Source organism: Varanus komodoensis, unplaced genomic scaffold, assembly GCF_004798865.1.
Source record: "Varanus komodoensis strain SLA01 unplaced genomic scaffold, ASM479886v1 scaffold15, whole genome shotgun sequence".
NCBI classification, from domain to species: Eukaryota; Metazoa; Chordata; class Lepidosauria; order Squamata; family Varanidae; genus Varanus; species Varanus komodoensis.
In genome coordinates, this window is record NW_025335440.1 from 27374848 (window position 1) to 27402284 (window position 27437).

At 42.5% G+C, this 27437-nt stretch overlaps 1 protein-coding gene across 1 annotated transcript in view; it reads left to right on the forward strand.

Moving 5' to 3' along the window:
* Positions 1 to 27437, forward strand: part of ZNF804B (zinc finger protein 804B) — a 231742-nt gene that overhangs the window by 198523 nt on the left and 5782 nt on the right. The window contains exon 2 of the mRNA XM_044425099.1: positions 2145 to 2288. Coding sequence (XP_044281034.1) covers positions 2145 to 2288 — 144 coding nt within the window. The remainder of the gene's footprint in view (positions 1 to 2144; positions 2289 to 27437) is intronic.

Sequence of the window (27437 nt, forward strand, 5' to 3'; positions counted from 1 at the left end):
CCCCCCCCCCCCCCCCCCGGAATAGCTTCCTCAGAGGTGTGCCTGGCAAAGATGCTGCCAGCATTCTGGCACCAGGCAAAAACTCACTTTTTCTCTAGTTATTTTAACAATGGATTTTAATGACTATCTGGTTTTAAAATCAATTCCATGTTTGGTTTTAGTCAATTTAGATTAAAATGTTTTATTTAATGTTAATGTTAATTTTATATATCTTCTATATTTGGATTATGTTGTGAGTATATTATGAATATGTTGATTTAATGTTATTCTAATTGATTTTAGAATGTTGTGTTGTTTTTATATTGTGAGTCATGCAGACAGCCCAGATATGAGCTATTGTAGCAGCATATAAATTCATTAAATACATACATATATACATGCTAGTTCTTGTAGCACACTATAAGAAGGAGGTAGGCAACCTGGAATAGGTTCATTGATGATGATCAAAAATGGGTTAAAGGACGCCAGAGATGTTTAGCCTGTAAAAGAAAAGACTGAGAAATCATATGAAAGTACCCTTCAAATATCACCTCAAAGAAGACCAAAAGCTCTTTTCTGCTGCAACAGAAGGCAGGATTGGATGTTATGACTTTAAGTTACATGAGGATATATTTTCATTGAAAATGAGAATATATCCCTTGGGGAGAACATACCTCTTAAGCATAATTAGACAATGGAACCAATTGCCTAAAGAGCTGGTAGTCTTTCCCTTGCCAACTGTAAAATTTTTGTATCAAGCAGGGAGATTCATCTACATGGCCTAAAAAGTGCTTTCCAACACTTGGTTCTACCATTTTAGTTGTATTTTTAAAGCTCTGTTTTTAACCTAATTTCTATCATCTCTCTGCTGCTCCGGTTTTACTCTGGTCCTTTTGTACATTGTTGCGGCATTATAAACATATGCATTTGCCACTCTCGAGGTTTTTCTTTTCCCTTGATAGAGCCAGATAGAAATGTTTAAAATATAAAATCACCATGAAATTAAATGTTTTGACACAATAAAGCAAAAGGTAGATTTAACTAAGTCAACAAAACTTAGGGAAGAGCTTAAACCAAGAAAAGGAGTTCAGTCACTGAATTCAATAAGCTTACACTCAAGTAAATCTATATAGAATTGCAACCGCCAGCATGACAAACTTTCACTGGATTGTACTCAGTGGTTTTAAATCATATTATTGATTAAATAAGAATGTGTACTCCCTGCCAGCTTCATATCTTAAAAGAATTACGGCTGGTGCACCCATTTTCGTTGGCAACAACGAGTCAATCTCTTCGTTTTGTGCCTTGTGGTGCCCTAGATTTCTTGTTCCAGCTGGATATCCAGGAATTTCCTTGGTGGTGTTCTTTTTCAAAATCAACTTCCAGTATATGATTGCTGAAAGCAAGGATAAGTCAGTGCTCATTGGCAAGATTACACTCCTGAGAGTGTTAGCATATGCCCCTAGCATGTACACATTCATTCATTTTATTGCTCTTAACTGTACAATGCATTGATAAGGGGATTAGAGGCCATAATCATTGTACGGGAACATCTTGTCATTTTAATGTTTCTCTTTCTTTGTGCTTGTACTTTTGCCTTGTCAAGTGCAGCATTTAAGTACAGCTGAAGGAGTGATTAGTCCGTAGGGTAAATGTTTCTTTAATCTGCCTGCAAAGACTTCTGTCCACTAAAAGCTCGCATCAGTTGCTTCAGATCAAAGGCCTACCTTAAAAGCATTTCTGTATCACTATGGTGAATTTTTGGAGCAGTGACTTATCCATCTATCTTGAGCTGTTCATCTTGCTTGGCTGTCTTGAAATCTTTTACTTAAGACCAGGACTGGCGCAAGACATTTTGCTGCATCAGGCAAAACTGGATTGCCCCTCTCCAAGTCAAGGTAGCAGCAGGAGTTGGCCAAGTTATTATGGCACCTGGAACAGAAAATCATACAAGTGTCTTTTCCTGGGAGGGAAAATGCAATAATTACAGCAACGAAATAGCCAACAATATGCTCCCTTTTTGTGACACCAAAAATCAGCTGCCTGAGGAGTTTGTCTCACTCTGCCTAACGGAAGAGCTGGCCCTCAAAGTCATAAGATATTGCAATAGGGGGAAATCAGCAATAATGTTAGTAATGAGGTCTCATCTGCCTTTGCCCTTGTAGGACTTTGCTGAAAAGGAGAAGGCAGCTGCAAAAGCTCTGGAGGATGTGAAGGCTAACTTCTACTGTGAATTATGTGACAAGCAGTACCATAAGCACCATGAGTTTGACAACCACATCAATTCCTATGATCATGCTCACAAGCAGGTAAGCCTAAAGAGTCACATAAGTTATTTGGTGAGTTGCATCATTCCTAGTGAATCAGCCGTATCAGATAGCTAGCAGTTGGTTACATAATTGTGCTTACTGTGCTAGCAGTAAGGATCCTGTAGAAATTTGCAATTCAAATAAATTTGGAGTCATAGGAAGCCAACTTCCAAATTCCTCCATGGACCAACATTTTCTGAGACTTCTGGATCATTTTAAAAATGGGAACTAGGGGAATAGCACAAATACGCAATCACACTAATGTGCATTTGAAACACAAAGAAATCTCCAGTTCTGTCATTAGTGGATGATGGACGAAAAGGTGCCTGACAATCCTCAAAACACAGACAGAGCAGATCTAAGAGAATGCTTACATCCCTGGCTTGCCGGTGGTGGTGACGAGTGTCAACGGCTCAGGCATTTTCACATACTGAATTGCACTTGGCTCAAGTCCAGGCTGTGACTCGGTGGCAGAGCAGGTGCTTTGGTGGCAGAAGATCACAGGCTCAATCCCATTATCTCTAGGCAGGACTGAGAAAGAGCATTGCCTGGAGATCCACCGCCACTCAGTAGTGACAGTGCTGGGCCAACTCCTCTGTTCATATAACCAGCAGAACAGTTGGACATAATGTGAGATGATTTTCCGAGGTTAGCTAGGAAAATCTATGATGTTTACGGTTGCTCTCTCATAGAGCAGATATTCATGTCCACTTGCCTCACTTTTTAACTTGCACTTTGTATATGTAACTGTGTGACTCTTCTTGTACTATACAATGAATTCTTTCTCAGTTATGGTCTACCTTGGTCTATCTTGGCTTTAATTTTCTTGTGTATACAGGCATACTTTTGAGATATTGTGGGGTTCACTTCCAAACCACTGAAATAAAGTGAATATCACAATAAAACAAGTCACATGGATTTTTTTGGTTTCCCAGTCCATGTAAAAGTTCACGACTTGCCTAACGGTTTGGTGCAAGAGGCCTAGCTTTGGGCCTTTCTTGGCTCTCATGATGCCTTCGTCACTAAGCTTAATCATTTCTAGCTTTTTATTTAAAGTGATAGTTGTACAACTCTTCCTTTTACTTCGTGTTCAGGGCCATTGTAGGGTTGTTAACTGGTCTAATTTCAATATTGATGTGTCTCAGGAAATAGAGAGGCCTGAGGAGAGGGAGAGAGATGGGAAAATGGCTGGTTGGTGAAGCAGTCAGAACACATACAATACTTATCAACAGGGCTTTTTTTGTCCCAGAATGCACCAAACGGTGTTCCGGCACCTTTTTTTCCAATGGATTTTATGAAGTGATTTTGAATGGCATGGCAGATCAGCAGCAAACATCATTAACATAGTGCCTGCAGGCTGCTATTGTGTCTGCTATCTGATATCTGATAGTGAGAGATGGCTGCTTGGGATGCTGCTCTGCTGCTCGGCTTGGGATTGGTGTGTGTGCTTACTGCCAGCAGGGACGTGAGTTCCGGTACCTTTTTTTTTTTTTTTTACAAAAAAAGCACTGCTTATCAATTAAGTTTGAAATCTTATCTGGGTGCAGTTTGTACCACCCCAAAACAATTACAATAGTAATATTAAAGATCATAACAAATATATCATAATGAAAATGTTTGAAATATTATGAGAATTATCAAAATGTGACACAGAGACATGTAGTGAGAAAATGCTGTTGGAAAATGGCACTGATAAAAACAGAAACATAGAAACAGAGTTAGTCAGAAGGGGTCTCTCAGGCCATCTAATCTGACCCCAGCTCTAGCTAGCTCCACTCATGACATGCCTACCATGTGCATGTCCAGCCTATCCGATGCTAACACCCTCACCGATGGGGCTTCAAAGGGCCTCCTGTGGAAGCCCATTCCATACCCTCGGGGTCCTAACTGTCAGGAAGTACTTCCTGGCATCCAAACTGAACCTTTGCACCATTGGAACGCATCCTGTCTTCCTCTACAGCAGAAAACAAGTGTCCACCTACCTCCGTGTGACACCCCTCATGTACTTATATGTCGCCAACAGATCTCCCCAGAGTTTTCTCTTCTCCAGGCTGAAAAGACCCAGTTCCCTCAGTCTCGTCTCATACACCTTTCCCTGTGGCCCTACACTGAACCGATTCTCACCTAGATATATCCTTCCTGTAATGTGGAGCCCAGAACTGAACACAATACCCCATTTGCAGGTGCACCAAAGTTGTCAACTGGCTCAACACAGGATTGCCACAAACCTTCAGTTGTAAAAAGCACAATATCTGGGAAGTGCAATAAAATGAGGCATGCCTGTATGTGCATTCAGAGGCCTTACCTACCCCATGTAATTCAACTCCCAAAAAGTCGTCCTTAGAATCAGGAACTGTCCAGATATATCAAGCCTTTTTTGTTATGCACCATCAATTAATTACCACCATTTATAATGACCCTATGTATGAAAGCGCTTCAGAACTTCCTATCCATGATAGCCTTGCTCAGCTCTTCCAAATTCAAGTCTGTGGCCTTCTTAATGGAGTCTCATATTTAGCCTTCCTTTTCTTCTTCTACATTCCCTAGCATGATTGTCTTCTCCAGGGAGTCTTGCCTTTTCATGATGTGCCCAAAGGATGACAGCTGCAGTTGTGTCATTTTTGCTTCTAGAGGACGTTCTGGATTGAGTTGATCTAGGACCCATTTGTTTGCCTTCCTGTCACTCCAGTCTCACCATATCAGTAAACTTAAGTACACATGGCTGATTGAACACCAAACTAGGCATGATATTGATTGTGTGATTGCAGTTCATCTAAATGGGAGGAAAGGTGTCTCCTCAAGGTTAAGCTTATGCATGGAAACAATAGATGCCAATGAAAATCCTACCCCTTGTTGATATTTCTTTTGTGCCAGAGGGATTTTCTGCACAACACCTATCACAGTGCTTTTCTGTGTGGGAGGATTAGCATGGCCTTCAAGTGTCTTTTTTCCCAGTGTTTTTTTCTCTGCCTTTCTATATATTTCTATATGTTCCATTGCGCAACACAAGTGGGGCTGTGATACAGAGCAGAATTGCAGAAAATACACTAGGTTTCTGTAGCAAATAATGGTGCCACCTCAGAAAATCTCAGGCCTTCCTTGTTTGCAGAACAGCTGCCAAAATGGAAGGAAAACCCAGGAGAGGTCCTAGGGGATGAGGACATCATGAAAAGGCACCACAAGCTTGCATAAATGAGGAATCACAGGTTCACAAAGGATGCCTCATGTGGAGCAGCACAGAAGCACCTGCGGGTGCCCCTGGAATCTTGGAGCAGTTCACAGCTGGTGATGTTGGCACTCTCACCAGGACCAAGGCCTGGGGGAAAGGATTGACCCACCTCCCATATGCTGTAGTCCTGATACCAATCAGCTTCCTCACTCTGGTAGCTGCTGTTTAATGTTAAGAAGCAGGTGTGCTAATTGCAATGCTGCAATTAAGACCATGTTGACTTGGCCATGACTGCAGTAATTCAAGAGGGATAGGAAGTAGAATTCTTAAATGTACTCCCTTATATCCCAGAGTAGAAGGACTGACTTTGATGCAGGGCTACAGAACTTGCGACTCTCCAAGTCCGAAACAACATTGACAGCTGTGAATGATGAAAGCCTTCTGGGTTTTCTGCCTGCTTGGGTGAGGACAAGCCTGTTTTTCTTGTGTGGCCTGTGGTATTTTGGATGCATAAGGCCATTCATTTAAGTTCTGAACAAGGCCTGTTTCTTAATGGCTGGAAGCCTAGGGAACCTAAGCGTCATTTGCATGCCTGCGTCTGATTAGCATACCACATCCTCCATAATACTCCTCATCCCACCTTTTTCAATGGCAAATCAACTTTTGATTATAGATTTCTAATGCTCATGAGGACCCAACAAAGAAAAAAGCAGTGGATTTCACAAGTGTGACTGAGGCTGTAATTTTGATCCATTGTTTCTTAGACAAAACTAGGTTAATCATGGTTTAAAGGGGGGAAATCAGCTACAGCTCTTCTCCTCCCCACTCAATTAGTCCATAAAAGGCTTGTAATGATCTAAAACAAAAATGGTTTCAGATCCAAAACATGTGAAGTTAATCCTATAATCCCTCGTCTTGTCACAAAAGGATTTATTTCTAGCTTCAGCTGCTTTTTCTACTCATCAGGACTATTTCTTGACTCAGATCGATCCATTTCAAGCATTTTCACCCCCCCCCCCCGGGGGGGGAGTGAGAGAGAGAGAGAGAACACATGTGCTCATATTTTGCGGCCTTGCTTTATGCAAAATAGAAATGCCATTTTGATGCATCAGTCAGTTTTCCTTGGCTGCTTTCCATCATAAAAGATCATGGTTAAAAGCAATAAAACTCTTTTTAATTTTAAAAAGTAGATTTAGTGCTGAAGAGGAAAAATGACAGTTTGGCAGTGGAAGGAACAAATGGCCTATATATTTTATCAAACAACATAAACCTCATGTGGAAATGGGAGCAGATGCTTCTCCAATGCTGTCCTATCAGGTGCCATAATGTCTCAATTAGCACAGTCATAAAGGTGAGAGGATGAGCATCAAAAAGTCAAAGTCAGTTTCCACCTCTGCTAAACTAAACTTTCAGTTCCTAAAGGTGCTAATAATGTGATTTTTTTCACACTAGGAATGAATCAGATAACTGTCCTAAGATTTCGCTTGGTCATTCTTTTAAATAAGCTTTGTTTGTTTGTTTTTTTAATCTGATAAATCTATGTTCTGAGAGCCTTTTTTGTCTGAAATACGGTAGAAATATGATGTAAATAAATAACCATCTCTCATATATGCACATGATTGGATCTAGTTTTAGGTGCAGGACCTGTCTTGTGTAGCTGTCTTGTGTTTCCATTCGCAGAAGACACCACCACCCTAATTTTATGAGATTCCTTCCCGTCGTGCCCACCAGCAACATGGTTCCCCTGGCCCTCTGCAAAGCATTTCCAGGGGGCTGGAGGAGGATCTGTGTGGAGGAGGGAGTAGGCAATTCTGCCTCCATCAGCCCATTTCGCACACATCTATATCCCTATCAAATTCTGTATTTTTTTAGAACAGACCCTCAGTAACTGAGTTCAGACAACACCATAGTCCACACTCAAGGACAAAGCATGGGTCTAGTGTGGGTTGTCATTGACCCATGGGATCATGTTGTCTGAACATAACCAAGATAACAAACCATGGTGAACAACCCATCATTTCCAACCCAAGAGCAAAGCATGGGCTCTCATCATAGGTTTGTCATGGTATGCAAGCTATGGCCTGTTAGCACACATTTTCACATTGTCTGACCCCAGTTGGTGAACTAGGATTAATTGAGGAGGGATGCTATAGACGATGCAGCTTATTACATCCTGGTACTAGACATTCTTCCTTCCCACCCTAGCCAGAGAGGGAATTTCAAACATTCTTCGAACATAGTAGAATACCAGCTGGGCAAGACTGATATAAGGTTTCAGTCAAATCTAGAGAAGTGGAGAAATTTCATTCTTTGAATTCGAGCACAGGTTTGAGAATTTGAGTACATTTTTGGAGAAATGCACTCTCGGTCATCTTTGGGGTTTGTTTATTTTATTTATTTGAGATATTTCTAAGCCATCCATCACTCTGCATCTCTGGACAGGTTGTAAATAGAACATTTTCAAGTCATCTGCAAACCGAAATAAATTTCTTATACACCCCTGGGACAATCCAAATGTGTATTCTTGATCATTTCCCCTTGGCATTACCACAGGAAAGACTGCCCGTGTTGTCTGCCAGTGGCTGTCCTCCCTCCTTTTTCAGGAGATTTTCTTGGCTGCAAAAGAAGCCTTTATTATGGTGTTGTAACCAGGTATACAAAACCATTCTCCCTTGTCACTGGAAGGCAGGCTGCAGGGCTGGTGAAAATGCCTGCCTCACAGAGAGGGGCTTCTAGGGGACACGGAGTCATAGCAGGATCTTCGGCACAACAAAGTTCTCTAAAGTCATGACATTTCCACAGGAATCATATAAATATCCTAAATAAATAAACAAATCATTGACAATCTTGCCACCTAGCCAGACTTTCCCCTGGTTTGCCCAACTGCAGATCCAGAGACTGAATATTTTAAGACTAATAGGCCCCCCCGCAGAAGTTACTCCCTTGCCTTCTGGAACTGCATCCCAAATGCTACGTAATGTTTTAGCAGATATCTTCTGCAACAGAATGCCAGCCTGTCCTTGTATATTTGTCACCACTGTACCCAGATGAATTGCAGCCACTTAATTAATATGCAAGATACACTGAAAATCCCGAATGTGTCTCCAGAAGGATACAGCTTGGTTACCTTATGAAATTTAAAATCAATGATGTTTGATACAAACAGAGCAGCTGCTTGTACAACATGCCCACTTGCGTAAGAGGGCAATATTGAATCCTAATTACCCTAAAGTTTGTGATAATATTTTTCTATAAAGGGATGCAGGGATTTAAGCTATGAAGGAAAAGGTTCTCTGATGGATTAAAAACAGATTTGACACCTCACTTGCATCTATGAATACCACATAGAGGCAAAGGTGGAATTCTGTACAACTCATAGATGCATGCATATGATGTGTTCATTAGACTAATTTATGCATCCTAACCAGCCCTTATGTTATCAAATGAATGTTTTGTTGGCAAGTTGTCTGAATCCACCCAAGGGGTAAGTAAGAAAAAAGAAAGTGATGCACCACAAAGCAATGCTTATATAATATTGTCCACACCAGTCTTCTGAATATGTCCCATAAAGAGAAGGCCTACTATTCCCATGGCATCTCTGAAATGAATTCTATATTTTCTTCTCCTTATTCCCATTCCATTTAGAAATGGAAATCAATATTATATACTTTTCTCATATGAAGTATTCAGTTCTGAAGTACTAATTTATTACAGACTTCGGCCAAGGTACTTAACATACACCTTACTGCATTTGTGAAATCAGTGCTTGGATAGCAGAAATAGAATGATCAAATGCCACTGAACACAGACTAGTGACTTGTGATGACTGGAGGCAGCACATTCCCATTTTAAATGTCAGTTTAGACAAGTCTTTTATTTTAAAACCACAAATCTATGCCGTTAGATGGGCTTTATTAAGAACCGACACACCTGATGCAACGGAACTGCTTTGTTCCTTTCTTATTATGCAAATAAATTAGCAGAAGTCATCCCTGAAAACTGCATGTTGTTTAAAATAATGAGATTACCTTCGTTTTCAGGACTCCAGAAATCTCTGGCAAATAATAGGAAGCTACTTTGAAACGCAATGTCTAGATAAGCTAAATTGTTAGATGCTGGATGTTGTGGAATTACATTTGCTACTTTTTTAGACTTGAATGCTAATTAGCATGTAAATTAGCAGTTTAGCCCTCATTTAAATTAGGGGAGAAACCCATGGGACAGTTAATTTCATAGCTGGAGATAGTCCATTGACTATATGATAATTTGAAGTATTACATTATACAAGGAACTACGGATTTCTATTATCCGATTCTAGCACCCCAAGCCAGCTGTGCTTGTCAGAGGAAGTGTTCAATGTTAATATTTGTGCTATCATCTTTTCCCATTTTTCTCTGAGGGCGCACATTTTTGAATAAGGAAATATGCTATGCTTCATGAAAGGATTAGAAATGGACTTGGTAATAAATTGTAGGCAAGTCGTTACTAACATAAGCCAAACAGTGCAGTCTTAAAATGTCTCTTTAGAAGTTCCACTGTGTTCAGTGGGGTTACTCACAGGCAAGTGAGCATTGGATTGTTGCATGCCTATATTCCTATGTACAGCTGGATTCACATACCAGCTTGAGTTGGGAAGTTCATCTTTACTTTCATGAGGCAGGAGGCCATCAGTGGCTTCTAGCTTTACGGGCCATGTCCTTTACCGGGGTGGCATGACTGCATCCACCAGTTGCTGAGGAGCTTCGGCAGGAGGAGGTCATGCAATGCATTCTGGGTGAGGGATCCTCAGGGCGCTGGATTGCCACCATGCATACAAAGTGCTGGACTAGATGGACCTTTGGTCTGATCCTGCATGGCTTTGCTTATGTTCCTGTTCTTAATTATGAAGGAGAGTTGTCTGCTTACCACAACTAAGCCTTATCAGCAATCTCCCACTCTGTATCAGGCACTTAAAAACAAACACGCAGACCTCATTCTGCTGTTCTGGGTCAGGAACAAAAGTGCGCCCACTGAAATCTTGAAGAAGAAATCCCTAACTACCTCCTTTGACAGTAGGAGTGCTGAAATATACTGCAGTTTGTGTGTTGACAGGGGTTGTTCTCTCCTTCTCAAGACAGCAATATCCTACCCCTGGTTATATGAACAAGCAGTAGTGTGGGCATTTTAAAGAATGTTAATATTGGAAATGACAGTCACTGGAAATGCTGATAACTCAGTTTTGCCAACATTCTGGGATGGAAATGCAGCAATCGTGTGCCCTTTGGGGGGAAATTTATGTGGGGACTGGTGTGCTGGTAGATTATTTTTTCCATGTGATCTATCCTGAGTCATGAGAATGCCACCAGCTAGTTTAATAACTGGTTGAAATATACTTACTCTGAAGAATTGGCACAGTTCTAACCTTCCAAATCTTGAGAGATGGGTTTTCTAAGACTGGAGCTTAGCACTCATGGCCCAACCAACATTAGTTAATCTGCAGTAAAGTAATAACAGGTCTGAGAAAAATGTTTAAATGGGCCTCATTTCTTCCTTTCATACACAATTCTTTTAATGTACTTGTTAATTCATACAGAACTTTTTTCACTGCAAGTTTTATTTTTCTTCTTTCTCTTCCTTTCCTTTTTTCATTTTAAGCCATCAATAACTTAATTTTCTTTTCCTGGAGATTTGTAGGTTTGTCAGCCACAAAGACAGAGGGCAAAAGGGGCCAGAGCAGCTGTGCCATGAGTGTGTGGCTAGCTATATACGCTGAGTTCAGATGGAAAAGTACTGGCAGGATATGATCATGTTCACCAGACCCATTAACAATTCTGCTGCTCTAGTCTGGACCAGCTAAGGTCTCAAAGGCAGCCCTGCATATAATGTAATCCAGACAAGAAGTTATTGGAGCATGGATAACGTGGCTAGGCTATCTCTGTCTAGTTAAGGGAATACTTGTATATCAGCCTAAGCTAATAAAAGGTGTTTCATGTCACCAAGTCTTCCTGTGCCTTTAGCAACAGGAGTAAGAGTATTCACAAACTACAATTCTGATCCTTCTGGAGCAATCCCCTCCAGTAAAGGCTGAATGTTACCTTGGTGTCATCCACATATTGTCAACACCTTAGCCCACACTCCAGATAACTTCCCCCAGTGGTTTTATGTAGCTGTTGAACACCACATGGGATAGAATAGCACCTTAGCCTAGCTGCCAAAACACAGTGCAATAATTCCCCAGCACCATCTTTTGAATCAGCCATCCGGTTAGCAGTGGGATCAGTACAATAAAGTGCTTGCAGCTCCTGACCCAAAACCAATCCAGAGCGCACCATCGCCAATTACTGAAAGCCACTGAGAGGTCCAGGAGAATCAACAGGTTCTCATTCTCCCTGTTCTTCTCTCAGTAAAAGTCATCCGACAGAGCAATCAAGGCTATTTCTATTCCAAAATGAGCCCTGAAGCCTGATTGAAGTGGGCCTAGATAATCAGTTTCATTTAAGAGTGCCTGGAGCTGACTGGCAGCTACCAACTCAAGTCCCTTGCTCAGGGAAAGTGATAAACATGCTCAGTTGGTCACCGCAGGGCTTGGCATAAGTACCCCCAACAACAATTTTAATGTACTGATCAAATCTGCAATTTCATGCTCTATATAATACAATATATGTATCAGAAGACCTAAGTTATAATATGTCTTTGATTTTTCCCTCTACATTCAATTAGTCTTCAGAGAAATATTATTGGCTTTATGACCTATTTAATCTGATTAAGGAATTCATGGTTTGTGTTATTTTCAGAGATTCACATTTTTAAAAATAAGAAAATAATCCCATATGCTTGGATTCAAATCACTGGTGCTGTCCAAAATCTCTTGAAAGAACTAGGTTTTATTTATTGATATGATGGTTTTTCTTCCCTTCCCCTGAGAATAAAACATGTTGATTGTGTGAAAATTGGATCCTTCTTTTATGAACCCCATGTAATATGGACTGTGGTAACCAAGTTATATTGCCCTTATGTGCACTAAACTATACCTTGCTCAAAAGTGTACAAGCATCCCTACTGAGCTGAATGAGAGGGATAGTCACAGAATAAAGGTGTCCAAGCAAACGCAGCTCTTGACTTCATACCCAGTGGGAGCTGGGTTCAAATGTAATGTAAACCCATGTTTTTATACTAGCAGTAGTTTTAAAAAACTACTATCCAGCTGCACAACAGGAAAACTTAGGATTTTGAGCTGCTTGTTTTCTTCCCTTGTTCATCAACTTAGCACTCAGCTTTATAAATAATGCAGCAGCCTCTTGAGGTTGAGCAAACTTGGGTTTTTCAATGTTCTGTGAATTCATGGATTTAACCACAATGATCTATAAATTCAGACTTCAAATGGTTGTTAGCAGAACTTGTGGTTTGGAAACCAGCTTAAACTATTATTTCAGATGTTGGTTTGTTGACCCCCAAACAAACCACCATTTGTGTGCTGGTTCAGACATTAAAACAAACCATGGTTCAGCTAAACAAAGCAGGATTTCACATTATGTCTGAATCACTCCTGTAGGTAAGGAAGTGGGGATCATGTTTGCATAGACACTAGTGCATGCACAAACATCTTTCTAGGTGTGTGCGGAAATGCAGTTCCCCTGGTGTTGTTCTTGTTGATAAATCCATGTTCTGGCAGCTGGTATAGCTTTGAACTGGGGGAGGGGGTGTCTCAGTGCTCCCATCTCCTTCCTTGTAATGACCCTGGGCAGATGCTTGTAGGCTGATGCTTTCATCCACAGCCTGGCCATTTTCTGGTGGCTCCATGACAGTTTCTCAAATTGCCAGCTGTGCCCACATGTCCAAAAAGTTTGTCTACCCCTGCTGCATGCAGTTGAAGCTCTGCTCATATCATGGATAGATATCCAAGATTCTCTGGCACAAATATTCTAGTATTCAAATACTGCCATCAGCTTAATTTTGATTCATTCTGCTATAACATTAAGGCTGAGGAGGGTTCTCTAGCAGCTGCTGCCTTCCTCTAGTGGATGATCTATCATCTAATCCATTCCCTCCTTTTTACAGCCACTCTGCACCACAGTGAGCGTTTCTCCTGCACCAGCTTATGTCTTTTCCCTCTACTTTGAGTATAGATTGTTACCATCTATCTGATTAATATGCACCATTTAGCAGTATAATTGAGTCCAATGGAGTTTGAGAATCTTGCTGATCGTGTGCTTGGATATAAATGAGCAACAAATCTTCAAGGTATACTTCTAGCAAAAACAAAAACCCAATGACTTTCTCTGTGTGTGTGTGTGTGTGCGTGTGCGTGTGCGTGTGCGTGTGCGTGTGCTGTATGTTTGTACATTGTCAAGGCAGCATAGCACCCTGGCTGGCTTATTTGCATTGATCTGCGATATGAGTTGGAAACATTAACTTCCCTCTTTTGTAATCCAACCTCAGGATGCAAATAATGCAAATAAAAATGCACCATGCTACTCTCCATTGGAATTTACTGCAGATACTTAAGAGTCAGATGCCAGTCCTACCTCTAAGGGAAAGAGGACTCTTGAAAAGCTGGTGGTCTACTCAGTTGCTACATTGCAAGAGGAAACAAAAGAAAAAAATTATCTCGTGCCTGAACAAAAAATGCTGATTTTGCCCAATTATCTTCAGAAAACCTCTTTCCCCCACTTTGATGCCTTTTATCTTCCTTCTGATGCACCCCAAGGAATCCTTCCAACATTTATTTTGTTCTGAGGTGGTATGGGAGTGGCAACAGCATCCATGCCCTGCTCTGTGCAGTCCCAGTCCCTCCAGCTTGTGGCTGCACCCATGTGAACCTGCCATATGCTAAGTTAGTTGCTTGGTCCATCCAGCCCAGTGCTGTCAGCACTGGCTGGCAGTGGCGTCCCTTCCAGGGTTTCAGGTAGGATTTCTGGCACTGAGCCTACAAGCTTTTGCCACTATCCAGCTGGGGCCACTTTATGAAGGCAACAGCAGGCAGCTCGCGCCTTTGCCAGTGAGATTCTGGTTGCAGCACCGCGTCACACACCTGTGCAGAAGAAGGGCTTTGTTTAATGTACCTTTCCTTTACTCTCTTTGCTCTGCTTTTTCAGCAGGGCTTTCCTCCCTCTCTTTCCTTTCCACTACTTTCTGCATATTTTCCTCTTTGGTTTCCTCCTGCTTCTAGCTCCTCCTTTTTCTTTATTAATTCTATTTATTTCATTTCTATACCACTCATAGCCAAAATTCTCTGGGTAGTTTATCCCCCTTTCCTCTTATTTTTTTTCCACTCCTTTTTATCTGTCTTCCTTTTTCTTCCTTTATTCTGCAGAACCCAACCCTTAGCAAATCCAGCAGGTAATGCCAGGTGTGTGTACACCTGTGCATGCAAGAGAGATGGGGTGGAATATGTAGAGCAGTCCTCCGAAGGAAAACCCGCTGAAGTATGAATCAGACTGAAGCATGAGGGGAAGACAGAAGGGACACAGCAGGTTTTCTGAGCCTGATGCTCGCCTGATGTCTTGGACCACAACTCCCAGAGTTCTTGACCATTGGTCATGCTGGCTGGGAATGATGGAAGCTGGAATACAAACATCTGGGAGGCGCTAGGTTGTCAAAGGCTGGGATGGAAGACAGTAGCAGTCTGAATAGTGCAACAGGACTTTCTCGATTTTTTAAAGCATGGCCTTGGCAGCGAATGCTGTTTAGGCCTCAGGCAGAAAAAATGCATTTGGCTTACAGCTCTTCCTGTACAAAATTGACATGCCTAAATTAATTTATGATGCTGGGTGAACTCCCAATTAAACCAGTGACAGCGTGAAGTGGACATCATCTCAGCCTGATGACATTAGGATTCCTTCACCTGAACTCTAACAAGTATACATGAAGCCACTGCCAAGTTCAATTTGCAAATCCATAGAACCAACCTCAATTGTAAAAAAATGTTATTAAGAAACTGCAAATCTGTTAAGATGGAATATGTGTCGTATTCTTGGTGGTAATTGCCAGACACTCTTGCATAGCTGGTTCAATGGACTGATTTAAATTGAATTAAACTGAATTAATTCTGAGAATCCTGGTCTAAGTGCTAGATCATATTCTATTACAGATTCATTTTACTTTTATAATTTTTACAACAGATGCAAGGGAGGAATGAATTTAGGAGATGAAAATAATAAAAGGTAAAAATATCTAACCATATACAAAAGTCTTGGAATCAAATCACATGCTAGCCCAGAGTGCTCAGAACTGAATGTGCCAGCTCATTATTCCATGGTAACCTGGTTCGCATGTCATCCAAACCCATGTTCTAGTATTTCTCTTGCGCATGATGGGAAGCAGGACAATCCAGTGCTGGTGGTTGAAAATGGCTGTGTGGCTGCTTTGCAAGAGCAGCAAAACTTCCTGCTGCTCAGATTCTTACCATTGCCTGGCCTTCCACTGATGCTGAACTGGCACTTTGAAAGGACCTTCACTCCTTTCTCAGCATTTTTTAAACTTTTGGAGCCACAAAAATACACTTGGGTCCATATACTTATTTTTTCAACTCTGAAAACTGGGCCTATTTTTAAAAAACATTGGTCAGTCCTTCACAAGTTTGTCTTGCCTCATTAATTTTCTTGTCCATTTCAGTCATCAAAGGGAGGATAAGGCAAGACTGCTAAGGCAAGTTTAATTTGCACACAGTAGCCAGGGACCAAAGACCTGGATGTTAATAGAAAAGCACCAGTAAAGGGCAAAAAAGCAGCGAAAGAAGGAGCACCAAAGAGGAGTGCAATGTAATCCTTTTGATTTTAAAGTTGAACTGACAGTTCTCAGTGCCCATCATTTTTGTCAGTACTTCCCCAAGTTTCCAAGTACACCAGAAATGAGAGATAATAACCTTGCCACCTTCACTGTCTTTTCAAGTAAGCATCCAGCCAGCTGTCCAAAGCCGTTAGAGGATTACTGCCATCTAACCTAGTGAATCCAATATTAGAGACATCAGAAGCCTGCTGTGACAACTTTGTATGGCACTTGGAGGATAAAATCACTCACCTTCACAATGACTTGAATGCCATGGTTGGTGCAGCATCTGTTGAGGTATCCACTGCATCATCTGATCCTGTTTGTGGGACTGGTGTCATCTTCTAATGCCTGAGAATGTGATGCTTGCAGCAGCATGACCTACACGGTCTATCAACCCTTGCCCTCTAAGGCTTCTTCAAGCTAGCCATGATGGACAGAACATGGATCAGAGAAGCAGTAAATTCATCGTTGCGTGCGGTATTGGTTCAACCACTCCTGGAAAAAAAAAACTTTTCTTGATGCATAAAATTATGCCAACTATCACCAATCACAAGTACTCCTTTTTTTAGGTAAGGCGCTTTTGAGAGGAGCGGTGTCTCAACTGCAAGTATTCTTCTATGAAACCGATTGTCTGGATCCATTCTATTCTGGGTCCAGGTCTGGTCTGGAGACAGAATCAGCCTTGGTTGCCCTGAGGGAGGGGCAGGGCAGAAGGATAGGGGGAATGCAAGCCATAATCTCCTTGCTTTCTTAGTGGCATTTGATACCACTGACCACACTGTCCCTCTGGATCATCTCGGTGAGTTGGACGGTGGAGGCACTAGAGGTTTGGCCATTTCTTGCAGGACTCATTCCAGAGAACAGCACTGGGATACCATCCCTTGGCATGTTGATAATTAAACTGGGAGAACTGGGATAAGGTGTCACTGCTATTTTGATGACATGCAACTCTGAAGATCAGGGGAAGACATGCACATTCTGTACCAGTGTCTAGACTGCATTATGGCTTGGATAAGGACAAATAAGCTGAAGCTGAATCTGGATAAGACAAAGAGGATGGGTGGTTTTCAGGTCTGCGAATTACACTTTTGGCCTGCACTTGATGAGGCCACACCCCGTAGAAAGGAGCAGGGATGTGCTTGGGGGAGCTTCTGGACCCATCTTTGTCGCTGAAGACCCAAGTGATCGCAGTGGCCTGGAGTACCCCTTCCCTGCTTGAGCTGGTGCACCTGATATGCCCATTCCTGCAGAGGAACAGCCTAGACATGGTAATCCACCTATTGCTAAGCCTGCAATGTTGGCTGTAACGTGCTCTGAGTGGGGTTGCCTTTGTGCCCATTTTGGAAGTGGCAGCTGGTTCAGCTTGCAGCAGCTTGGGTGCTCAGTGTGTCACCCAGCTATGTCTGCAGAACCCCTCGGGCCAAAGAACTGCACTGGCGGCCAATTAGCTGTTGAGCCATGTTTATACTTATTTATTTATTTAAAACATTTCTATGCTGCCCCCATCGCAACAAAGCCTCAGGGCGGCTCACAACATGTTCAAGATTATGTTGCTGGCATATGAAGACCTAAACAACTTGGAGCATTTCTTAAGGTGTTATAGTATATCTAAGCCCATTTCTCCACAAAGACTGAATCACAGTCACTGGACCAGTGGCTAAACAGCAAATCATCCATGAAAACCTTCAAATGAAGCAATGAGCTACCAAAAACCAAACCATAGTCAGTAGATACCCAACAGATGCACTTGGACTGCTGCAAGCATATGTCCTATATAGCCACCCAGCCCGGCGATGGGGGCGCCCTGAAAGGAAGCCAGCAGATCTTACAGAGCAAACGAACTCTCAGAGAAAACAACTGCAGTGCACAGTTTGGCCTGCTTTGCACTAGGAATGGGGAAAGGCAAGGTTCATGTGCACTCAACTGTGCTCTGGGTTATTCCACTGGGAGTTACTTCCCTACAATGTGTGTAGGACTGCGGTGTTTCTGTAGATTCTCATTAAAAGACATGAGAAAATCTGCATTTGCAACAATCATTTTATTCCTATTCAGCATTCAATTAACATTTGTAACTTTGAATTAATTTAGTGTCTGTGGACGACTGCTCTTTCCAATCGCAACTTCACACACAGCTCTCTTATTGTAAAGTTGGAATACAGTAATGCTAACTTGCATGCATAACCATTTGTGTGTTTCTTGCTCTGAGTTTGTTCCTGGGCAAGACCCATTGGAATTAATAGGAACTGTGCAACATGGGACTATTTGGGAATTCTGCCAAGCGGCTACTATCCAGTGTTAGTGCTCCTTAGAGTACTCATTGAAATGACTGGGATTTAAGCTGGTCAGGACTAACATAAATTGTATTCATTTCAATTGGTCTACTCTAAGTAGAACTAAAAGTGGCTATTAGAACATCTCCTGTTACTTTGGACAGCAACTGGAGGCTCTCCAGTCACATCTGACCCATAGATGGGCTGTGCTAGGCAGACTGTCAGCTGCTTTTGCCCCCTCCCCCTGCCCCACCATGCCTTTTGTTTACTCCTTTACTCTCCAATTGCCTGACTTTCTGCTGCAACTTGAATGTTTCTCAACATTATTAAATACATTTCAAGATGGTCATCCTCCAAAGCTGACTTAAGGGATACATTTCAATCACAGAAAATTACAAAACCATTTCAAATGTAAGCAATTTAAAAATGAGCCTGTTAAAACAAAACATGGTGAAATACTGTGTAGCTCAGTTATGAAGCAGTGGCAAATGCAATATGTAATTGTTAATTAAAAGCCAGAGAAAATAGGCATGTCTTTGGCCCCTCTTAAAGGCAGCCACAGGAGCCAGCTCTAGAGTTCTAAGGAGTAATTGCATGGGTAGGGACCACTGTAGAGAAGGCCCTCTCTCTAAAAACCAACTGGATTGGTTTTAGGAAATCTTATAGGCATTACGGTGGTGAAAGCCCAAAGACTGGTTGGCTTTAAAAAGAGATTAGACAAAGTAATGGATGATGAAGCTGTCAATGGCTACTAGTCTTGTGGAGACTGGATTATTCACTTTACCTTTCATATTGTCAGCAACTACATTTTTACAGTAATGAACATCACACAACTTTTGCACGACTTTTATTTTAAACTGCAAAGCTTCCCTTGCTCCTTTTTGGAATTGCAAATTCTTTCTTGGAACTGCATATTGTGTGCATGGGTAATTTTTTGTTTCCAGGTGGTGGGAAGAAACCATTTCAAAGAAGACCTGTGTTAGAAAGGTCATGAACTTCTGTCTTTGCTGCTGCTTCTATTGGGGGCATAAACACAGTACAAGCAGTTCACAGCTACAATTAAAATTATAGATTCTGATTTTTTTTCATGAAAATACAATCATTTCCCACATGAGACCCATACATACAGGCAGGCTTTAAATAAAGCAGAAAGTTCTGTCTACAGCCAGTGAATGTGTCCGTTGTTACTATGGCTTCATTCCATGGCTAAAAGCGCTGAAAGGTAGGGGCAGGCTCATTTTGCTTACAAAATGAACAAGCAGAACAATGGCTGCACATCTGGGGCAGTATCCTGTATTCCACTGGGATCTAGTAGCTGCTAGTCAATAAACATGAATGGGATGCTCATTTCTGGAATGGGGCAGGGTGTGTGAGGCTTGCAGACAGGACTTCCACCAACCTGTTCTGATCTGGACATTAGTGTTTCCACTCAGTCAGGGGTATCTTGACAAAGACTAATTGCCCATGGTGCCGGCTGGTGCAACGCCTTCCTGCCCTTTGTCTCTGATCCTCTGGAAGTGCAGAGACTTGCCCGTTTGTAATGAAAGTGAGGAAGAATGTGGTGTCTAGGATCAAGGGATGAAATGCTCCCCTCATCCTCCCTTCTGGACACCCACTGAGAGGGACCATCTGGAGACAGAGACTGGCATGTCATTGGTATGAAGACACCGCCCTATTTCCCGTTTTGGCTAATCCAGGTGAGGTGGTGAAGTTCTGAATCAGTGCCTGGGAATAGTACAGGACAGAGTGGAGGACAATAAGTGAAGGCACAAGACAGAGAAAGCAGAGGTGCTGCTACAAGGCGGTTTGCCTGTGCATTTGAAGGGTTTTCAACACCTTGCAAACGGGCCTGTGCTCTCCTCAGGGATCAGCGTCACCATCTGGAGTTCACCTAGCTTGCTTCTTCTCAGATTTACCTGCCTAACCCTTTTCAGTAGTGGCACCCTGACCTGATATTCAAAAATAGTAAAGGCAAAGTACTGTGGCCTGATGATGTAGACAAGGTGCTTGGACGAGTACGTCCCACCACCTGCCTATTGGACCCTTGCCCATCTTGGCTAATTAACAATGCCAAGCACGGGACAGGGACCTGGATCTTGGAAGTGGTTAACGCCTCTCTGAGGGAGGGCCGGGTACCTGCCCCTTTAAAGGAGGTGGTGGTCCGACCAGTCCTGAAGAAGGTGTCACTGGATCCAGAGATGGCCACTAATTATAGACCAGTGGCCAACATCCTGTTTTTGGGCAAGGTATTGGAGCAGGTGGTGGCGGGACAATTCCAAACACTCTTGGATGAAACTGATTATCTGGACCCTTTTCAGTCCGGCTTCAGACCCGGGTACGGTACTGAATCTGCCTTGGTCGCCCTGTATGATGACCTGTGCAGGGAGAAGAACAGGGGGAGTGCATCCCTGTTGGTTCTCCTGGACCTCTCAGCGGCTTTTGATACCATCGACCATGGTATCCTTCTGGATAGGCTAGCGGGATTGGGAGTTGGAGGCACTGCTTTGCAGTGGTTCCGCTCCTATCTCAATGGCCAATTCCAGAAGGTGATGCTGAGGGACTATGGCTCTGTGCCATGGCAACTATGCCATGGGGTTCCGCAGGGTTCCATCTTGTTCCCCTTGCTATTTAATATCTACATGAAACCGCTCGGGGAGGTCATCAGGAGGTGTGGGCTGCGGAATCATCAGTACGCTGATGACACCCAGCTCTATCTCTCATTCTCTACCAATCCAGGTGAGGCAGTGGCTGTACTGAACCGGTGCCTGGCCGAGGTAATGGGCTGGATGAGGGCCAATAAACTGAAGCTCAGTCCAGACAAGACGGAGGTCCTGTTGGTTGGTGGATCAGGCTTCGGGGAAGGGCACCTGAACTTAGTCCTGAATGAGGTTGCACTCCCTTTTAGGGACAAGGTCCGCAGCTTGGGAGTGCTCCTCGACCCAGAGCTTTCACTGGAAGCTCAGATGACAGCGGTGGCGAGGAGTGCTTTCTTTCAGCTTCGGCTGATCCATCAGCTGCGTCCCTACCTGGAGAACAACTGCCTGGCGACAGTGACACATGCATTGGTGACTTCCCAACTTGACTTCTGTAACGTGCTCTACGTGGGGCTGCCCTTGAAGATGGTCTGGATACTTCAGTTGGTTCAAAATAGAGCTGCCAGGCTGCTGACGGGGACTGGGTGTTATGTTCACATGACTCCAGTTCTCCGTCAGCTTCACTGGCTCCCCATTGAAGTCCAGGCCCAAGTCCAGGATTTATTGGTTATGACCTATAAAGCCCTTAACAGCTTGGGTCCTGGTAACCTAAAGGAGCGCTTACGTCCATATGTGCCCGCCCGCCCCTTGAGATCAGTGGGAGAGGCCCTTCTCCAGGAACCCTCCGTGAAGGATATTAGGAGGGTAAGTACTCAGAGGAGGGCTTTCTCTGCGGTGGCGCCCAAGCTATGGAATGCACTCCCCAGAGAGGTCCGCCTGGCACCATCGTTATGTGTTTTTTGGCACCAGGCGAAGACCTTTTTATTCAAACGTTATTTAATTGTTAATATTATTTATTTATTTATTTTATTCTTGGACAGGTCGACTCAAATTGTATTGTTTTTATATTGTGTTTATTTATTTATTATTGTGAGCCACCCCGAGGCTTCAGCGAATGGGGCGGCATAGAAGTCTCCTAAATAAATAAATAATACATTTAAAAAAATAAATAAAGTAAAGGTTTCCCTTTGACGTTAAGTCCAGTCATGCCTGACTCTAGGGGGCAGTGCTCATCTCCGTTTCCTAGCCGAGGGATCCAGCGTTGTCCGCAGACGGTCTCCGTAGTCATGTGGCCGGCATGACTAAACACCTAAGTGCATGGAATGCTGTTACCTTCCCACCGAATTGGTACCTTTTTATCTACTTGCATTTGCATGCTTTCGAGCTGCAAGGTTGGCAGGAGCTGGGACAGAGCAATGGGAACTCACCCCGTTGTGCAGATTCAAACCGGCGACCTTTTGATCAACCAGCCCTTCAGCACAGCAGTTTAAACCACTGTGCCACCTTTCATAAATAGTAGGTGCCTGGAAAAAATGGAAGAAGAGAATAAACACCACCACTGGGCATCACTTACTCCATTTATTCTAAATACATGTACCACTGATATACCCTCAGAGAACACAAATACGCACCAGTGGAAGAAGAGAATATTTTATTTATTTACTTATTTATTCAATTTATAATAATGTGGCCTGGTCACCATTAGAGGTGTGCCCAGATCTGATGCTGGACCAACCTCCTTCACTTTACGTAAAGCAAAGCAAAACCTTCTTGAAAGCATTGACTTTGAGGTACAGATGTTGTCTTTCAGCTAGAGACAAATTAAGGCTATTCACAAGATTGCCTGGAGAAGACATATGAACTAGAAATATATATGCATTGTAGTTATCTACTGTTTGTGTGAAACAAACAGGAAATGGTTTAATCAAGGCAGTGAACTGTTTTGTTATTCAGCATATTGTTCATTTCCATAGTTCTTATGGCTGCACAAGGTTATTCTTGCGCTACACTAGCAAGGCTCCAAACAACAATGGCATATTGTTTCAGAAATGAAAGAGCAACTTGAAGAGGATGCGGCCGCCCTATTTCTCCTTGTCTTCAACACAACTCTCAGAATCACTTGGCTCCCACTAAGCCAAAAAGATAGAAAGTCACTCTTGCAATGCTGAATCTGTGCTGATGCATATTTTAAGGGGATTGTGGTTCCATTTGTGTATTTAAACTCAGCAAACTTTCCTTTTAACAGTAAATAAATCAGATTCAGGGTTACAAGGGAGGAGCCTGCACACCAGGAAAAATTATAAACCACTATGTAAACCAAAGATAAGATTTCAGTGTTATATACACACGACCAGCTCTCCCCACACAGCAAGCAAATTCCTGAGGAACAATTAAAAGATTAAAAATCCATTTAGAAGCTAATTAGAACCTGGGCAGCAAATTAAAATCAAATGCACTTTCCCAAATCACACAACCCTAGCAACAGGTATGAATGTCTGAGGCTGAGTCCTTTTGACAGTGGCTGGTTTCCTTAAATTACATTTTAAATGGCCACTTGATTGCATGTTCATGGTTGGTGAAGTGTTTTCCTGGTTCTCCAAAATTTTATCATCTGCCTGCCTCTGGTGATACAAGTAAGTGCTATTTGTTAAGTGGCCGAGCTTCACAACAGCTGCATTTTCACTACTGAGAGGAATCACATAAATGAACATGACCTCTTCATCCGAAGGACCAATCCTAGCTCTAATCCCAAGGGAAAAAAAGTTTCCTTCCCCTTGTCTCCCTCAATCCCCCTCTTCTGGGAAATGCTTTCCAGTATTTTAACAGCTTTGAAAAATCTCCTGGAACTGCAGAGTTACTGCTAGGAATCTACACTCATGTTTGAAAATGTGCTGAACTCAGCAGAATGGACTTTTGGGGATGGCAGCCGTTCATATGCTTGAGGATGATTTGAAATAGGTATGTCAGAGGGTGTCATGTGGAGGAGGGCCATGATCTGTTCTTCCCTGCAGTGGAGGGCAGGATACTTTCCAATGGGGCAAAGCTCAAGGAAGCAGGCTTCAGGTTGGACATCAGGAAGTACTTCCTGATGGTTAGGACCCCAGGATATGGAATGGACTTCCAAGGGAGGTGGTTGAGGCCCCATCAGTGAGGGTGTTCAAGGAAAGAGTGGACTCTTCCCTTCTGACTCCCCTTTTTTCTATGTTTCTAAATAAATTGCATGGATTTGTATTTAGTTCCATTTATTTGGAAAGGATAAAGACCATTGATATTTCTCTGAACAGAGCTCCAAGAGGCAGGGGTGCCCCGTGAGAAACTTCAGAATAAATGGAGTAAGTGATGCCTAGTAGATGTAGAGCTCCCATCTCAGAGCCTCCTGTCTGTCCTAAGCCAGCCTGTAGGAACCAGGCGTGGTGCAAAGAATAACAAAGGGCTTCCTACCTCCTGTTCTGCACTTGCAATGTTTGGGTTCCCTGAAGCCCATCTAGCATGTAAGCAGGGATGAGAAGAGGAAACTCATGGATCCCTTGGAAGTTTTGTGGTTCTGCATGCTATGCTTTGATCATTTTAAAGGCCTGGCTTTTTAACAAAAAGAAAGAAAAGGGTGCTATATAGATAGTAATAGCTAGCCAACTTAGGACCCAGTCTTAATCAAACCTGCCTTTGATGCAACTAAGTTGCTATATTCTGACTGAAGCAATGCAGTCTCTGCTACCCTTGCGTCTCATGCCCTGATTTTTATCTCCCCAGCCATATTGACCATCTAGATTAAACATCAGGAGAGAAAAGGAAGTAGGCTGGGATGCCTGTATAAATCAGTGGAAATCTTTTCCCCCTGCATCCTTCTCTCCTCATGTTCTTGGTACACCACTTTTTCTCCACTCCAAGTTGCATCCTTGGGTAAGTCAGTTGGACAGGTTCTTTCCATGCTGGCTGTGAGGGGCAGAGCAGGGGCTCGGCCTTTGGAGTCCTACCTCCAAATTGTATTTGGGACTTTGCTAAGGCTCCATTCCACCCAGTGGCCCACCAGACAACAACAGAAGGCCAGAGGACTGCACCCTAAATGCATAAAGGTTGCACATCAGCAAAGGCGAATCACTATTTGTGCATGTAACCTGGACATGGGATGGCTACTGAACCCATTTCTCCGTAATCAGCAGTTTAGTTTTGTGAGTCAGGAAAACAAACAGAAATGAATCAGTTAATTTTAAAGTTGTCTTTCTGACATGGTTAATCCTGAAAAGTAATAGCCTTTCAAGTTATTTTTAGAATGCCAGTTACCATGGTGAAAGTGAATTCTCCCACTGCTCTTTCTGCCAATTGCTTAGATGGTTAATACTCTACACTTCAGACATGCATTCCAGTTATGCTGTTTAATAAGTTTATCGTACTGATTTTATGGTTGGAATTTTGAAGACATTTTCCAAATCTTTTTATTGGTTGTGCTGCATTCATGCTTTTTTTCTGTCTATTTAGAAAAATAAATTATTCTAAAATTGTTTTTGTTTCTCCTTATCAAACATAACCTCTTTTGAAAGTAAATCCAGAGTTTTCAAAACATAATGTAAGCAGGGCTTTGTTTATTCCAGTAAATCTCTGAAATCCTCCCAGCCCAGTGCAATGCCTAGTTAACTTGTTCTTATGGGACTTGGTTACAGCCCCATCTTCAATAACATCTTAATAGTCAAGGATATCCAACATTACCAAAGAGGTGCTGGACACGATGCACTTTAGTGTTGAGCTGGGCTTGCTAATTGGCTACTTTTCAGCCAACCTGAGGTAGAACACACTTGTAGCATCCAGCCAAATACTAAGCCCCCATCATTCTCTGATGAACAGGTAGAAACAGCCCAGTATGTTCTGCTAAGTCTGTGTTGCATCAATTTGTGGCTTAAGTCTAAATTACAAGATAAAAATCTGGGGCACAATCCGAATTTCTTGACATGTATTCTCAGTAGCTGTCTGTTGTCAGTCCATTGTAACAAGTGGCAACAATGCTTGAATAAAAGCCATGGGTTCTACCCAGTTCTTCCCCACTCCTTGTGTCAGTGCTTGCTGGAGGTTAAAAGGTTAAAAGATAGGGGTGCAAGATACTAAAACTTGTATAGGCATCAAATGCACACAAGAAGGAAAGGGGAAGGAAAGGGGGATTTGAAGAGCAGCACAGACACACTTCAGTTGAAACCCACAAAACCCCCAGGCCTGGTTTGCCTCCTTGGACACAAAATAACAAAACTTCACCTAGCCTAACTATATACAGAGATACTGTGCGATTTGTACAGATCAATGCCACATGGTTCTTTAGCAAGGAGTCTGGCAGCAAGAGTGAAAACCCCTCCTCAAAGAGGTACCCTGAGCCCCTGCAGGCTCTCTCTTTACTCCCCTTCGCCGATTGGACAGCTCATGGGGTGACAACACAGGATGGATCCCAGTTGAGGACTATTTGCCCTTATTGCACTCAATCTCTTGTCCTGGCCTTGAGAGTGTGAATTCCACTGTCCTGGGGTATAATTTACAGTATTGCTCACTTCTGCATTCCCAGAACCTATCCGGCCCCCTCATGGACTTGGGCACCAGAGTCTCCTTAAGCAAATACCTGCCAATGGTAGCATTTTGCCCTGGTTGTCTGCTAATTCTTCCTTCTCAGGTAGAGCCTTTGGCCAGTTCATGTTACAACTCATGCAGTCATGTCTGCAATATTCCGAGTCGTCCCATAGTGTCAGATAAAACCACATGTGCTGAGGAATGGATGTTCTTACTCCTCATCTTATGTGCCCATTTGCTAGTGTAAATGTCTTGCAATTGTTATTTGTAGGAGCCAAAGACCAATCAATAGATTTTGATAAAATAAATCATACTTTTGCACATTTGACTAGGTTTCACCAGCCAGTTAGGTAGCTAATGGCATGAAGAAATGTAATTGCACACTTAATACATGTTAATTCCCAAGCTCACTATCTTGGTTGAATGCCCTATGTATGAGTGCAATTATTTTGATATTATTTAGCAGTGCCTGTTGGGATGCAAAGCAAGCTGGCATCTTCATGCAATTGGTTAGCCATACAAATGCCACAACTGCATATTTTGTGTCCATGCTCACTGTTCAACATATGCTCATTCAGCAGCTGTTTTTGATGCTGTTTTGAAAAATAGTTGGGGATTTATTCAACTAGCTCTTTAGGGTCCATTTCCAACAACACAATTTATTTCTCAAGTTGCATTCAAGTGCTAAGTGCAACTATATAATGTTTCATTAAAAACTGGCAAGAAAATGTTGGCTAAGGTGCAGAATCAACCATAAGATATCTAGAAGCAGAGTATGTGGAATAATTTTACAGGTTTGGCATCTATATATACTTTACTAGCATAGAAATATGCCTTTAGAGAATATTAGACAAGAAATTGCTTTCTTTAAGTGTGGATGTGC